The sequence below is a fragment of the Microcebus murinus genome, chromosome 12 (genome assembly GCF_040939455.1).
Source record: "Microcebus murinus isolate Inina chromosome 12, M.murinus_Inina_mat1.0, whole genome shotgun sequence".
Taxonomy (NCBI): Eukaryota; Metazoa; Chordata; class Mammalia; order Primates; family Cheirogaleidae; genus Microcebus; species Microcebus murinus.
In genome coordinates, this window is record NC_134115.1 from 7,213,496 (window position 1) to 7,230,641 (window position 17,146).

The 17,146-nt window shown below is 40.4% G+C and overlaps 1 protein-coding gene across 2 annotated transcripts; it reads right to left on the bottom strand.

The window, feature by feature from the left end:
- Nucleotides 1–1,786: 1,786 nt before the first annotated feature.
- PRXL2C (peroxiredoxin like 2C) lies at nt 1,787–16,804 on the bottom strand. 2 transcript variants are annotated; one of them, XM_012782959.3, is made up of 7 exons: nt 16,595–16,804; nt 14,992–15,050; nt 9,688–9,756; nt 7,306–7,359; nt 7,046–7,151; nt 4,862–4,993; nt 1,787–2,497 (listed from the first exon to the last, which is right to left on the bottom strand). In XM_012782959.3, exons 1-7 carry the CDS (start codon nt 16,716–16,718, stop codon nt 2,370–2,372), a joined length of 672 nt encoding a protein of 223 aa, XP_012638413.1. In that variant the 5' UTR covers nt 16,719–16,804; the 3' UTR covers nt 1,787–2,369. The 2 variants fall into 2 exon arrangements, with proteins under 2 accessions (XP_012638413.1, XP_012638412.1); XM_012782958.2 differs by lacking the exons at nt 14,992–15,050; nt 16,595–16,804 and adding an exon at nt 10,170–10,443.
- Nucleotides 16,805–17,146: the final 342 nt, after the last annotated feature.

Sequence of the window (17,146 nt, forward strand, 5' to 3'; positions counted from 1 at the left end):
CCTTCCCTCATTCCTGGCATGATTTCCTGCTCCTTAGGGCAGTCCATACCTTCAAAACATGATCACCAGCTTGGTTTCTGCTTCTATTTTTGGCCCTGGTGGAATTTCCTCACTTTCTTTTCATCTGAGCTTGAAAAAAAGATATCGTTTCTTCTGTGTGAGATGGAGTGATGTGGATAACATAAATTTCATGATATATGTAAAGCACTTGGAATAGTGTCTGACAAATTACCACCACGAAAGTATTTGATGATATTTATTCTTTTATCCAGTATTTCCATGTATTTATTGGAAAGACTTTCAGAATTTCAAGTCCAATATTGGACTGAATGTGAAAGAATGTTCACAGCACATCTTACAGGTAATTTTATATTAAATAAATTTGTTTGGGTAGGTAATTTACCACTGTATTTATCTGTGCTTCCATAAAGCCACATAAAGAACATTTATCAATCTTAGGAAAAGTGTGGTGTATATTTATAAATGCAGTAAACCCTTGAACAACATGGGGGATAGGGGTGCTGACTCCCCATGCAGTTGAAAATATACATATAACTGTTGATTTTCCCAAAACTTTACCACCATCCTAAGTCTTACTGATAATAAAAACAATCGATTAACACATATTTTGTATGTTATATGTATTAGATTCTGTATTCTTCTAATAAAGTAAGCTAGAGAAAAAGAAAATGTTAAGAAAATCATAAGGAAGTGGATCAACATAAAAGGTCTTCATCCTCATCATCTTCATGTTGAATAGGCTGAGGAAGAGGAGGAAAAGGAGGGGTTGGTCTTGCTGTTTCAGGGGTGGCAGAGGCAGATGAGGTGGAAGAGATGGAAGGGGAGGCAGGAGACGCAGGCACCGCTGGTGTAACTTATTAAAAAAAAATCTGCATATGGGTGAACCCATGCAGTTCAAACCTGTGTTGCTCAAGGGTCAACTATATATAAATTTTTGTGTAAGCTCATGATTCAGAAGTTTTAAGTCTTAAATCAGCAACGGGATCTGGGTTACCAGTATTTACTATAAAAATAGCACAAAGTAGTTTTATTTTAAATTTTTTGAGAAATTTCATTTTTATTAACTACAAACATGATTACATAGACATGAAAATACATTCAAATATTTGGATACATTAAATATATTTTTTTGTGACTTCATATGCTTTACATAAAAGTATTCAAAGCAGTATTATATAGTACTTGCTAATAAATACCAATATTTTGAATTTGACTTTTCATCAGAATTTCTGGGACACTTCCTAACTAAACATATTAAGCTTCCAGAAAAATATAAGATGACAACAAGCCTCTAAATAAGACCAATCTGGGGATGAGAAATAGTAGTTGTCTAGGAATGCACAACTGAACTATAGGGTACATTAAAATTTAAACAATTCTTAAAATCCCCTTTCAAAAAGCATACTGACCATATCTAAATATGTATCTTAAATATCTAAAACAAATATTTTTCTCCATTGTTGCCCCTTCCCACAATCCTAGTGAAATGGATAGCAGGTGTGTAGTGACGCGAAAGGGTGCTTTTGGATTCTGGCATATATGAGAGGTTTGGTTTGTCACACTTCCTGAGTAAAGCATTATTAATAGTTCTGAAACATGGACTGCAGCCTATATAACTGCACTTTTGTGGAGGTTGTTATGTAGGCATGTAATTGTCACATAACGTTTAAAGACCTTTTCCTGGCCCCCAAATATTAATCATGCTCATTATAAAACAGTTAGGAAATACATAAAAGTATGGAAAAGAAAATAAAAACACCTGTAATTTTACCACATAGCGATACCTACTGGCAATATTGTGATGTGTTTATTTCCTTTTTTCTAAGCATATAAAAATATAAATATATACATATAAAAATGTATTTATATTGCTTACAGAATTTGATATCTTGCTTTCTTTACTGAAAAAAAATGGTCTTCAGTTGCTCTATCTTCCCTTTATATATTTTTCACAAGAATTTATGATATTAATTGCCAAAAAAAACTTTCATTGAATGGATATACCATAAGGTAAAATCACTTTAAAAATGGCATTTATAATTTTATAGCTTTTAAAGTTATACTTTGTATATTTATTTTATATTTTTATAGGTTTTAGTTTTATTCTATATATTTTATATATTGATATTTATTTTGTTATATTGCATAAATTTTAAAAGCTATAAAATTGGAAATATATATCACATTTTTGACAACCAGTGCCTCTCAGCATGCAATTTAACTGGTACATGGTCTCTCTCAGTTTTCATAACTCCTCAAGAGCTAGGAAGGGCCACCAAGTTAGATACCCCAGCACTTAAGTTCATATTCCTGAGGGTGCATCTGAAAGCAACAGATTCCATACTATGTCACACATGGATAACTGAAGGTCTGCTTGTAAAGTTTACATGCTGAACTCCTACAAGCTGTAAAACAGAGTTTATGGGTTTGTGATCCAACCTATTCCTATCGCAGTGTATAAAATGGATGTTGTTACCTAGAAGAGTAAGAAGAAAAAGCTGAGGCATATTAAATATTATTCATTAGATTTATTGCTTACTAGAATCAAGGAAGCTTTTAAATTGAAATTTCAATTAGTCCAAAGAGAAAAAATAATTACCCAAAGTACATTATATTCATTGCCTATATGATTTTGAATTAACTATTAATATTAATAAATGATTAATTATTTAATTTAATTCCCCATAATAATTTTTAATCAAATAAACCATGACAAAGATTATGGTTTTAAGAGTGATACCTAATGTTTTATGAGATCCCAGGGGAAAGATTCTTAAATTATAACCTTTGGTTATATATAATTAAATAAAATGTCCTGTCAGAAGGGCAGAATATGGCACTAATATAGATATCAAGTTGGAAAATTACATGTTTCATAAATGTAATAATGGAATAAGTCACTTGCTTTAAAAAATTCATTCCCTAATGTTGATTTAACAGGCTACCTGTAAGTATAGCCCAAGAGAGGCTCAAAACTAAGGCATTAAGACAATCAGTTACAACATACTTAGATGTCTACATAATCTTTATATTAAGTATCTATCTGGTCAAATAAGTCATAATTTATCTGGTTTCTGTTTACTTTGATTCTTGAACTCAAAACCAGAAGATGGTTATGTCTGCACTGAACTTGTATAGACATTTTTTGTCATCATTCCCTAAATATTAACAGTATAGTACACCACCTATTTATATAGCATTTACACGCATACCTGCCTGTATACTTTAAATCACCTCTAGATTACTTATAATACCTAATGCAATGTAAATGCTATATATTCTGGAGATGATTTAAAGTATACATGCAGATGTGCATAGGTTATATGCAAACACACAATTTTACATAAGACATTAGAGCATCACAGATTCTGGAACCACTGAGGGTGTCCAGGAACCAATTCCCCATGGACACTGAGGGACAACCATATGTTCCCAACCTGGCACACAAATGATACTCTCCAGGTGTTCTTTTTTTTTTTTTTTTTCCCGAGACAGAGTCTCGCTCTGTTGCTGGGGCTAGAGTGCCATGGCAGAGTGGTGTGGCATCAGCCTAGCTCACAGCGACCTCAAACTCCTAGGCTCAAGCAATCCTCCTGCCTTTGACTCCTGAGTAGCTGGGACTATAGGCACCTGACGTGACGCCCAGCTAAAATTTTCTATTTTTAGTAGAGACAGGGTCTCACTCTTACGCAGGCTGGTCTAGAACTCCTGACCTCAAGTGATCCTCCCACCTTGGCCTCCCAGAGGGGTAGGATTTACAGGGGTGAGCCACCATACCCAGCCTCCATGTGTTCTTTATTCTTATACAACTGGAGGTATGGCCAAATGATTCAGAGACATGCAGATGAGGAACTCAGAAAACAACCCTTCCAGATCTGAGGATGGAAATAGTCATTCAAAAATACAGGTCAATGTCATTCTGGGCTAATTTCTAGGACTCACACTCCTAAAACAGGGCTTCTTTTTTAGCTAATCTAACTGGTGCAAATTCATGAAAGAGAGGGAAAAGGAGATTTTAGCTATAGCATTCTACCTGCAAAAAGCCAAAAAGTTATGACATTTGATCAAAATTCTCCCTCTAAAGACTTCCTTTTAAAAATCTGGAATTTATGAAAGTATTAATTTCATAACTCTTAGAAGCTATGCTCACTAATGTGGACAATTTTAAAGAATAAAGAGCCAAGAAAAATGAGCTTAGAGCACAGTGATTTAGTCTTTTTGGCACTGTCTCATATGGGTATCTGTCCCTTCCGCAATACTTGAAGCATGGCAGGGACCTAACACTCACCATGTAGCACAGCAGAGCCAAAGAAATCCCAGGCAGTCCAGACTGACCAATAATGCTGCTAACAGCATGTGACTTATAGTTGGGCCTTGATCTCTCTCATTCTTACTGAATAAGCTGTCCCTGGCACTGGCTTACTTTCTGACACTAGGAGCAAGTCTCCTAGTTTTGTCAGGTATAAATAACTAGATAATCTTATTGACAAAAGAAAAGTGTGTGATTATTTTCCCTATTCAGAAATGCTCACCTCCACTGAACTTTTTAAAGAGTGTTATAGCTATTTACAGTTCACCAATCTACAGGTGACTTTCTCTATCCCAAATACCTGAAATCCACTCAGGCACAGAATGACAGTTACATTCATCAAATAAACAGACATCAACATACACAGAAGCCTTTGAAATCAAAAGGTGCCCTCCACCAAAGCACAGTATTCTGACTGCTACGTTGAGTTATCCATTTGCACATGGTGTCTATTTTATGAAGAAAGTGGTGACCTCTGGACTTATAAAAGGCACAAGAACTGTACTGCTGAACCTGGGCTTTGATACTTACCTGGGCCTAAAATGAGGGTTCCACCTTGCTGAGCTGGGTCTCCTTGAAAATCAAAGAGAGGGCCAGTCACTGCCCACCACAGGCTCCGAAGGCTTCCTGAGAGTACATTTGACTTTATGTGGGGGCTCTGTCCTGAAATATTGAAAATTGTCTTTATTTTTTTAATTTTATTTCTTTGAGACACGGTCTCACTCTGTTGCCCAGGTTAGAGTGCAGTGACATCATCATAGCTTACTATATAGCCTCAAATTCCTTGGCTCAGGGGATCCTCCTACCTCAGCCTCCTGAGTGTCTAGGACTACAGGCATGTGCCACCATGTCAGGCTAATTTTTCTGTTTTTTGCAAAGACAGATTCTTGCTGTTGCTCAGTCTGGTCTCCAACTCGTGGGCTTAAGTAGTCTTCCCACCTCAGCTTCTCCGAGTGCTAGGATTACAGGTGTAAGCCAGTGCGCCCGGCCAAAAATTATCTTTAGATGTTATCATTTTATATTTGATTAAATATTAAGAAGATAATGTATTTCTAGAAAACACTGTCTTTCTTGTGTCTCACCTTATTTTCTACTTGTCTTTTTTCCTTTCTTTCTTTAAAGAATGATTTCTTAACTTTTCACTATCGACATTTTGGCCCAGATCATTTTTTATCCTGTGCAACGTGGGGTGTTTAGCGGCATCCTTGCCTTCTATACCAACTATCAGTAGCACCATTTACCAAACTGTGACAACCAAAAATGTTTCTAGACGATGCCAAATGTCCCCTGGGAGATGATAATAAATATCCTAATTTGAGAGCTGCTGCTTTAAAGGATGTGATGATAGACTCAGATCATTTTCCGACACAGAAAAACATCAGGTCAGACAAAGACTTCTCAAATTAGTAGTGCTTTCCATTTTAATTCCTCCCTTATACCTTTAGTCTCTTAACTACTGATAGGTAGCTATAGTCTTTTCCAAGAGACACTGTGGCACAGACTGTTATATGTTGGTCAAAACCTGCTTCCTCTTTCTGGACCCACATCTAAACTATATTTTCCAGTCTTCCCTGCAGTGGGGTAAGGCAAGCGACTGTTCTAAACAATGAGTAAAACCATGTGCACTGCTTCCAGGCCAAGCTCCTAAAACCCTCCCACAGTGATTCTCCATGTTCCTTCTACATTCTTGGAAGGCTTGGGTTGAAAATGGCAAGGGCCGGGGTCTCAGAATTGCTGCCAGGAGAAAAGGCACCCCAACAGATATACCTTTCTTGAAATTTAAAATAAAAGGAGATAAACTACCATATGATGCTTCTGAGACTTGGGTTTAGCTGTAACAACAGGTATCGCAGCTACCTTTCCATATTTCCTTGGCTGTCAGTTTTCTGTTCTGTTCTCACAGTGACTGATCCTTCATTTCCACTCCCTTTAAGCAAAGAAACTCAGTCTCTTTACTCTTCTTGTAACTTAGTTTTCTCCTATCTTTGCCTTTTATGTCTTCCTTTTAGCTTTTTATTTCAATGACTGTGCAGCCTTTGACTTGCCGGATTTCCTATTTCCAAATACCTAATATTAGGGAATGTAGACAACAGGATGAATAAATATCAAACTAGCCCACTAGCTATACTACCTGGGCACCTTAAGTGCAGTAATAGAGTAATGAAGTATTTTGATGAAAGCAATTACTTCTGCTTGAAAAGTGATTAAGAACACCTTTGAGGTGGGTAAGTGGGATTTCCTCAACTGAAGGAGATGGAGGATGTAAAGCCATGGGGTTGAGGTATAAATCTACATAAACTTAACATTGTTTTTCTGTTAATTACAAAAGTGAAATGTACTCATGAAAAATACAAAAGCCAATTTTCTCACTCTCATCCTTAGGGTAAACACTGCAGTATCTTTTAAAACCTTATTCGTTACATACATATACACACTATAGGTCTTCATGTTTATGAAAATCATTTTTGTTTTCACAAAAATGGTATACTGAAAACATTGCTCTGTAACTTGCTTTTTTCATTTAACAGTACTTTGCCAACAACCTTTCATGTTATTACACTCAGAAAATGAATCTTCTGGAGTCTGTTGTATCTGGATCATTTATTGGAATCATAAAATAGCAGCCCGATTTATCAATTTACCACATTTCCCTATGTATATTATGCCAATGTGAAAATACACCAGCATTTTTTACTTGAGACATGTTATTCTTACCTGAGAAGGCAATTTCTTCACCTCTTTTCATTCCCAATCTTTTATAAATTTCTCTCTCAGGATCAACATAGATTTCATGGGAATACCCAGTCAGTTTGCAAAAAGGCTGAAAAGAAAACAGTTGGAATTTTTATAACAACTAATGAGAAAAAGTAATGATCATCCAACTTCAGTCAATTTAGCCTCCATTTAGTGGTTTAAATAATGTAATTTTTACATATGAAACATTTATTTCATTAGCGTCCCAGATTGCTATTTACCTCAATATGATGGTAGGATGACTGTCCAATAACTATAAGGGTGACATTTGCTTCCTTAGGAGAAAAAAAAGAACATGTACATATTAGAAATTATTTATGTTTTATGCAACTTCCCCTAGTCCGACTCTTCTGTTTCATTCTGATGTCACCTATGGGCTTCTAGAAGAATGGAATAAATAGCAAAATTGTGTGAGTCAAAACAAAAAAAAATATGGTAAAATGTTTGATTAATTTATATGATTATTTTGCTAAATAAGAATTTTAAGACTTAAACATAAGACCTAAAACTATGAAACTACTAGAAGAAAACACAGAAGAAAATTTATAAGGCATTGATGTGAGCAATGATTTGTTGAATATGATGTCAAAAGCACAGGCAACAAAAGCAAAAATACACAAATGGGCCTACATCAAACCAAAAAGCTTCTGCACAGCCAAGGAAACAATCAACAGAGTGAGTAGACAACCCACGGATTGGGAGAAAATATTTGGAAACTGTATATCTGGCAAGGGACAAATATCTAAAATATAAGGAACTCAAACAACTTAATAGCAAGAAAGGAAATAACCTGATTAAAATATGAACAAAGGACAAGAGTAGACATTTTTCAAAAGTCATACAAATGGCCAAGAGATTTATGAGAAAATGCTCAACATCACTAATCATCAGTGAAATGCAAATAGAAACCACAATGAGCTATAACCTCACATCTGTTAAAACGGCTATTATCAAAACATGAAAGATAACAAGCATTGGTAAAGATGTGGAGAAAAGGGAACCCTTATACATTCTTGGTGGGAATGTAAATTAGTACAGCCATTACAGAGAACAGTATGGAGGTTCTTCAAAAAATTAAAAGTAGAACTACCATATGATCCAGCAATCCCACTACTGGGCATTTATCTAAAGGAAATGAAATCAGTATGTTGAAGAGATCCACAGTCCATGTTTATTGTAGCATTATTCACAAGAGCCAAGATATGGAACAAACTAAGTGTCCATCAATGAATGAATGGATACAGAAAATGTGTCATCAAAATGGAATACTATTTAGCCATAAAAAATTTGGGGGCATTATTTGAGACTACATGGATGAACCTGGAGGAAATTATGCTAAATGAAATAAGCCAGTCACAGAAAGACAAATACTGCATGATCTCACTTACAGGCAGAGTATAAAAAAGTGAAACTCACAGAAACAGTAGAATGATGGTTACCAGAGCCTGGGGGAGGAAGGGATAAGGAATGGGGAGATGTTGTTCAAAGGGTACAAAGTTTTCCTGAGACAAGAGAAATAACTTTTTAGAGATCTACTACAAAGCATGGTGACTACAGTTAATAATGTATATTCCAAAATTGCTAAAGGACTACATTTTATGTGTTCTCACCACAAAAAATAACTATGTGAGCTCATGGGTATATTAGCTTGATTTGATCACTCTACATTGTATGTGTATATCAAAACATTACATTGTACCCCATAAACATATATAATCATTTGTCAAGTTTTTTTAAAAAAGAATAAAAGGACATACAAAAGAATAGTCAAAAATTTTTTTTAGAAAAATAATATAGTCAATAATTCTCAGCTGGGCTCAGTGGCTCATGCTTGTAACCCCAGCACTTTGGGAGGCTGAGGCAGGAAGATTGCTTGAGCCCAGGAGTTGGAGGCTGCAGTAAGCTATAATCGTGCCACCGTACGCCTGGGTGATGGAGACCCTGTTTCTAAAAAAAAAAAAAAAAACAAAAACCTCTGTATATTCCACCCCCAAAGTATACATTAAAAAAAGACTACAAAAGATAAAAGTAGGGTTATTTAATCAATTTTTTTTCACATCCTAATTTATAAGGACTGCCGAAAACAGATTTTAGCTTTACAGCTGCTTGATGTCTGCACTAAAAAGCTCGCTTGGGGACAACCCTATCTCTGTCTAAAGAAAAACATGTATGTGGTGTCCTAGGGACATGGAATTTGCAGCCTATTAACAAATGCAAATTTGGACCACTATAATATATTAGTATTTTCTTATAATGAACAACAGTTTGGCGTGTAACAAAAATAAAGGGAAAAAATATCAATGATTTCCAGCATTTTTTTGGGGGCATTATCATTCAACATTTGAGAACAGGCAAGTTACCAGGCAACATCAAAATTATTATTATGGTTGTCTGTACATTTAGAGGCAGACAGCAAAGAATAAATGAGGGCAGAAATAGATCTCTACCGTGTCTCCCTTTTTGGAGGTGGTGGAGAGATGTGCTGGGGGTGAAGATCTGGGTGTACTGGGCACCTCACCCCTGCGCTTCTTACAAATGACAAGCCACTCTCACAAGGTCACCTCGAAGAGGGTCACTCTGCTGCTCGCTCTCAGGAAACTTACTTGTAAGAAACTCTTGGGGATTTTGGCCAAATCTTCCACGTACTCCTTGCAGATATAACACAGGAAATGCTGAAATCCAATATGGCAAAAAGGGCAAGTTAGCAACGTAGCACCTTCAGGGTCCAAGGAACCACGTACTCCGTTATGCGTGACGCGAATAAACTCAACACCCAAGGGGGTGGCTAAAGGTGTCAGGGCCCGAAGCGCATTAAAAGCGGGCGGCACCCCGTCCTTGCTATGCCACCGGCTGGCTAGGAAACCGCCTTGGGCTGGCGGGTTGTCTTCCATTCCCGTCAAAGGAAGCCAGGGGAGCGGCACGCATTCCAGAAGCCTCTGGCGGACAACAGGGAGGGGCCGGGCCCGGCCCACACCCTCCTCAGGCCCTCCTGGGACCCGAGGGCCGGAGCCGAGGCCGTGGCAGCGAGCTGCAGCCCACCCCGCGGGCCAGGTCCCGCTCCCGGGAGCCCGCGGCTCGCGCTCACCCGCACGAACACCACGACGGCCCGACGCTCCCGGAACAGCGCGCCGAACGGCACCCGCTTCCCGGAGGCGTCCTGCACGGGCAGCTCGGCCACGGCGACCGCCAGGGGCTGGCCGCGCTCGGGGCCGCTCGGAGCCGGGGCCGCGCGGCCGCTGACCTGCCGCGTGACCGGGCCAGAAGCGGCGGCGGCCATCCCGCGCGACGCCTCAGGGCCTGGGTCCGCCGGGCCCGGGCGCGGCCTCCTCCCGGGGGCGGGCGCGGTCTCCTCCCGGGGGCGCGGTCTCCTCCCGGGGGCGCGGCCTTCTCCCGGGGGCGCGGTCTCCTCCCGGGGGCGCGGTCTCCTCCCGGGGGGCGCGGTCTCCTCCCGGGGGGCGCGGCCTTCTCCCGGGGGCGCGGTCTCCTCCCGGGGGGGCGCGGTCTCCTCCCGGGGGGCGCGGTCTCCTCCCGGGGGGCGCGGCCTTCTCCCGGGGGGCGCGGCCTTCTCCCGGGGGGGCGCGGTCTCCTCCCGGGGGGCGCGGTCTCCTCCCGGGGGCGCGGTCTCCTCCCGGGGGGCGCGGCCTTCTCCCGGGGGGCGCGGCCTTCTCCCGGGGGGCGCGGTCTCCTCCCGGGGGCGCGGTCTCCTCCCGGGGGGCGCGGCCTTCTCCCGGGGGGCGCGGCCTTCTCCCGGGGGGCGCGGCCTTCTCCCGGGGGGCGCGGTCTCCTCCCGGGGGACGCGGCCTTCTCCCGGGGGCGCGGTCTCCTCCTGGGGGGCGCGGCCTTCTCCCGGGGGGCGCGGCCTTCTCCCGGGGGCGCGGCCTCCTCCCGGGGGGGAGGCGGCGGCGGGTGTCTGCTCCTTGGGCTGTGCCAGCTTCAGTGGGGCCCTAGGAGGGCTGCGTGTGGGTTCCCAGGCTCAGCTTGCAGGGGAGGGCGAGAGCGGGCTGGCTGGGTGAGAAAGGCGTTACTGAAGAAAGCAGCCCACGCCCTCCATAGCGATGGCAATACTCCTAAAAATGATCCACAGATTCAATGACATTTGCATTAAAATCCCAATGGCCTTTTTGCAGAACTCTTGATTGTACAATTTATATAAAATACATCGGACCCTGAATAGTCAAAACAATCTTATATAAAATGAATAAAATTGGTGGGATCACACTTCCTGATTTCAAAACTTGATGAATGGATAAATGAAATGTGGTACATCCATACTGTGGACTATTATTTAGCCATAAAAAGAAATGATGTACTGACATATACTACAACATGGATGAATCCTGATAACAGTACACTACATGAAAGAGAGTTACAAAGACTACATATTAGACAATTTCATCTATTAGAAATGTTGAGAATAGGCAAATCTATAGAGGCCAAATGTAAATTAGCAGTTGTTTAGGGCTGGGGGGTCAGGTATGTCAGGATGGGGGGGTGGCAGGTAATGATATGGAATTTCTTTTTGAAGTGATGAAAATGTTCTAAAATTGTGGCAAAGATTGTACAACTTTGTGGATATACTAAAAACTACTGACCTGTACACTTTAAATGTGTGAAATGTATGGTATGTGAATTATATCTCCATAAAGCTGTTACCAAAAAAGGATACTAGAAGAATTAAGATTATTTGGATTTTCTGTATCCTACTAAAGAAATTGAATTCATAGGTAAAAACCAGCCACACAAAACTCCAAGAGTCTTCTAGAGACTCTTCTAGACTCTAGAGAGACCGCTTCACAGGTATATTTTCCCAAACATTTAAGGAAGAAATAACAGCATTCTTAAACTCTTTCAGAGAACAGAAAATGAATAACTGTTTCTCAACTCATTTTATGAAAATATAACATTGCTGCTAAAATTTGACAAGACACTACAGGATAGGAAAATTGAAGGCCAATTATCTCTCCATAAATGTAGATACAAAATATGAATTGAAATATTAACAGATTGAATCCAGAGATATATTAAAGATATAACAGATAACACTACATGAGTAGGTGGGAATTATCCCAGGAATGCAAGGTTGGTTAAAAATTGATAAATCCGTCAATATAATTCACCACTCTAAAAGAATAAAGGGATAAAATTATACGATTATCTTACTAGATGAAAGAAAAGCATTTGACAAAATTTAATACCCATGGTATGATTTTACAAAAAAACCTTAGGGAACTAAAAACAGGAAGGAAACTTCCTTATTTTAATAAAAGGCATGTACAAAAAAAATCTATCATTAAAATAAGACTCAATGGTGAAATATTGAGTACTTTACCCCTCAGGTGAAGTCTAAGACAAGGATTTCTTTTATCACCACTTGTATTGAATGTTTTATTACTAAAAGTCCTAGCAATAAGGCTAAAAAGAAATTAAAGATACAAAGATTGCAAAGAAGTAAATTATCTTTATTTCAAAACACATTATTATGCACATTTAAAATCCAAAAGAATCTACAAATAAGCTATTAAGATAAATGAATTTAAAAAAATGCCTAGATACAAGATCAATACTAAAAAATCCACTGCATTTTAATAATCCAACAATAAACAACTGGAAAATGACATTTAAAAAACATTATCATTTGCACTAGTATCAAAATAGATCAAATACGTAAGAATAAATCTAATGAAAGATGTCAAAGGCTTCGTCTCTATCCTGAAAAACTTGCCAGGAGGATTTTCTGTGGAAACTTATAAAAATTTCTATGAAAATGCAAAGAATCTAAAACAGTCAATAAATTCTAGAAGAAGTAGAACTTGGAGGCCTACACTATCGCATTTCATAACTTACTATAAAGCAACAGTATTATGACAGTGAAGTACTAGCAAAAAGATAAAATGAGTGGAAGAGAATACAGTCTAGATTTTGTCTCACTTACATACGATCACTTGATAGATGAGAGAGACTGCTGCAATTCATTGGACGGAGGATGACCTTTTCAACAAATGGTGCTAGAGCAACTAGATGTGCATATGCAAATGTGAACCCTGACACCTTATATCAAACACAAATACTAATTCTATGTGGATCAAACTAAAATAATCAAGTATGTAGTAACAATATAGGAGAATATTTTCATGATCTTCAAGTAAAGGAGTATCTTTCAAACATGACACACAAAAAATTACCATTAAAGAAAAGACCTTTATTACATTTAAGAACTTAGTCATCAAAAGACCATTAAAGCCGGGTGCGGTGGCTCACGCCTTTAATCCTAGCACTCTGGGAGGCCCAGGCGGGCGGATTGCTTGAGGTCAGGAGTTCAAAACCAGCCTGAGAAAGAGCAAGACCCCCGTCTCTACTATAAATAGAAAGAAATTAATTGGCCAACTAATATATATAGAAAAAAATTTAGCCAAGCATGGTGGCACATGCCTGTAGTCCCAGCTACTCAGGAGGCTGAGGCAGGAGGATCGCTTGAGCCCAGGAGTTTGAGGTTGCTGTGAGCTAGGCTGACACCACAGAACTCACCCTAGCCTGAGCAACAAAGGGAGACTCTGTCTCAAAAAAAAAAAAAAAGACTATTGAAAAATGAATAGGCAAGCTACAGAATCCCAGAACATTAGCAATACATACATCTAGCATATTCATATAGTGAAGTATTGCTCAGCAATAATAGGGAAATATTGAAACACACAGCAAAACTGATGAATCTCAAAAGTGATGGCCAGGCACAGTGGCTTACACCTGTAATCCTAGCACTGTGGGAGGCCGAGGTGGGAGGACTGCATGAGGTCAGGAGTTTGAGATCAACCTGAGCAAGAGTTTTTTTGAGAGTCTATCTCAAAAAAAAAAAAAAAAGAAAAGAAAAGAAAAAGTAGAAAAGTGTTTATATAGAGAGAGAAAGAAGCCAGACCACCCCTCCTTCCCTTGAAAAAGAGCTCATACTGTATGATTCCATTTATATGATGTTCAAAAATGAATTTATCCTTTTTTTTCTAATATGTGAGTTCAGAATAATGGTTGCCTCTGTAGAGGGTGCAGTAGTTATTAACTGGAAATTGGCAGGAAGGAAATTTCAAGGGTGATGAAAATGTTCTCCGTCTTAATCTGGGTGCTAAATTATATGAATATACATATGTAAAAATCTGTCCAGTCACACACTTAAGAGTGCACTTTACTGGTACTGAAACCATGCCTCATCTCCATCTCCTTTATTCCCTAAGAGGAAGTCCAAATTGTAGTGGGTAAAGATTCTTACTGGACCTTACATGCCTTGTTTAGTCTGCTCTCAAAATGTGGTAACCTCCCATACTCTGCAACAATAAAACCCCACCCACTCTTCAGGATTGACACAATTCTTTTTAACTCTCCATCTTTGATCAACTGAGCTTATACCACCAATCAATCTGTCCTTTCTTGGACAAACTGGCAGTTAACTGAAAAACTGCATTAACAAAAGCTCCACTTTGGCACTATGTCCTCTACTTCCACTGAGGAAACAGAAGCAACAAATTGCATTTATTTCAGGGCTGTTAGTGGAAAGACCTGCACTGTCACTTACATGAAGACCAACAAAGACATTTTTCTCAATGGCAATGACTTTAGATTCCACGAGGAATCAGTTTGGTTCAAGCTTCTCATCAATGCAAATCTTTAAACAAATATTGCATGTCTAACTCTCTATAATGGCTATCAGAAAGAATAAAAACTGAACCTCCACTTTGGAAAATCTCTAACACCAGCGACCTACAACTTTCTATATAGCAATTCTGTTGTGATATTCACCTGCTTTGCTATACCTCCTCTGAATGACTCTGATCCATTTCTAATTCTACTTTTCTATAATAATGTAGGGACCCCCAAACACCTATAAAATCCATGATTTAAAAAGGTTTTAAAAAATAACTTACCTGAGATATGTTCACTTTCTGCTGCCCTTGGAAAAGTGTGGACAACTGTAAAGGACAAGCTGGGGGTAAGGAACGGTCATGAGAGGTCTGGTCAGCCTCTGTATTAATCTGCCTCAAAATCTCATCAAACCAGCTAGGGAAAAGTCCTCCCTATGGAAAAATGTTGCTTTGACCCTTGAGAAGGGGAAGGAAGCACCACAAAGAGGCAGCACATCCTGCATATGTACATTTCTGATGTGGATATAACCTTGCTGTGACATTTCCAAAGTTTCCTTGGAAGCAAAATCACCCTGGTTGAGCCACTGACATAAGGCTTGAACCTGATTCTCTTGGAATTCATTAGATCTGTGCCATCCATTACATTAGCCACTAGTCACATTGACTACTGAGCACTTGAAATGTGGCTAGTGCCACATGTTGAAATAACATTTTTGTATATATTGAGAAAAAGAGTATGTCCTTAAAATTAATTTCACGTTTCTTTTTAGATTTGAACGTAGTTACTAGAACATTTAAATTATATAGGAGGCTCACCCTAGAATATCAGACTGTGCCTTCTGAAGATAAAGACAGCCTGGACAGTGCAGGAAGTGGCGGGAGCCCCATTCTGACCCAAAGTCTCTGGAGATGTGCCAGAAATCCCAGAACGAACATACCTGCCATATAGTAAGATTTTGTCCACACTGACTTCACAATCAGTTCTAGGGATTTGGGGACCAGTCACTCAGCTAGTGTTGTGAAGGCAGCAATGCTGAGTTAGACAGGTAGGAAAATAGAAACAGCGTGATCTGGGGAGTAAAGCATGTCTGTATTTGCGTCCTAGCTCCCTTACCCTTTGTGACCTTTGTTCTATCTTTTCACCCCTCATTCTTCCTCTTCCCCTTCTTTTTGAGATAGAGTCTCGCTCTGTCGCTGCGGCTAGGGTGCAGCAGCATCACCATAGCTCTCTTGAACCCCTGAGCTCCAGCGATCCTCCCGCCTCTGCCTCCCTCATTCTTCTTTTCTGATGATATAGTTATGCCTTCAAATAGGGTGGCTGTGAGAATTAAACGAAAGGAACCAAGTGTCCTCCAAATATGACAGGAGCTAACTAACATTTACCTGTTGCTTATTAACTAGCACTTGGCTCAATGCTTTACAGGTAATGAACAGGAGCTGAACAACGCCATGAAGCAAGCCTTTACCAACCCAATTTTCAGGTGCCCAAGTGACAGAGCCAAAATTTACCGAGTCCTTCTAGCTCCTAAGCTCGGGCTCTCACCGCAGACCACGGGCCGCGCGCTCCGTGGCAGGTTCTCGGTTAAACGATGAACGTGCGTCCCCGTCCCGCCGCCGGCGTGGGACTTCCCGCGTCCGGCTGCGCTCCGGCGCCCACACCCGGGCCCGCACCCCGCACCTTTCGACAAGGACTCGGCACCAACTCCGCCCTGGACCCGGCCTTTCTAAGGCAGAGGTCCGGGACTAGCTCGGGCACCAGCGACTGGGGTAGGGCCGGTCTCCCTGGGGGAGTTCCGGGACGCCCATTCCCGCCCCTCAGACACAAGCCCGCCCCTCTATTCCGGTCCGCAAGCCCTGCGAAGCCTCGGCGTCCCAGCACGCTCACCTGAAGTGCGAACCGCGGGCACACTTAACGCCGCAGAGGGTGGAAGCAAGAAAATAGAGCCGACTGCGCATGCGCAGGGGAAAGCGCAGAATATTCGTTCCCAGAGTGCTGCGCGAGAACTCATAAAATTCAAGACTACATTTCCCAGAAAACACCGCGCTCGCGTGCCGCGCTTTGGCAGGGGTTGTGGAGGTGTGCGTGCGTGTTTGATTTGGAAGATTTAGGGAATGATAGCATGTTATTGACAGTCTGTCCTGAAAACTGGAGCCCAGGTTCTTTCTGTCAGGGGCTCAGCTTTATGACATAACAGCAAATGCAATGTATGGGCCTCGATCGGAAAACAAGAGCTACAGAAACATTTGGGAACAATTGGGGAAATTTGTATGTGCACTGGACGTTAGTTAGAAAATGTTAAAAGTAATTGTGGTAACATTGAGATTATGTAGATAATTTTACTCTTTGTTTTTAGAGGTGCATATTAAAGTCTTTAGGATTGTAGTATATATTTGCAAGTTCCTTTTAAAAATAAGAATTAGAAATGGCAAATAGGAA

Coding starts and splice junctions, on each gene's coding strand:
- PRXL2C (XM_012782958.2), bottom strand. CDS start 10,361: ATGGCCGCCGCCGCTTCTGGCCCGGTCACGCGGCAGGTCAGCGGCCGC. Junction 9,757..10,169: donor CCGTCGTGGTGTTCGTGCGG/GTGAGCGCGAGC, acceptor ATTGGATTTCAG/CATTTCCTGTGTTATATCTG. Junction 7,152..7,305: donor CATCCTACCATCATATTGAG/GTAAATAGCAAT, acceptor TTTTCTTTTCAG/CCTTTTTGCAAACTGACTGG.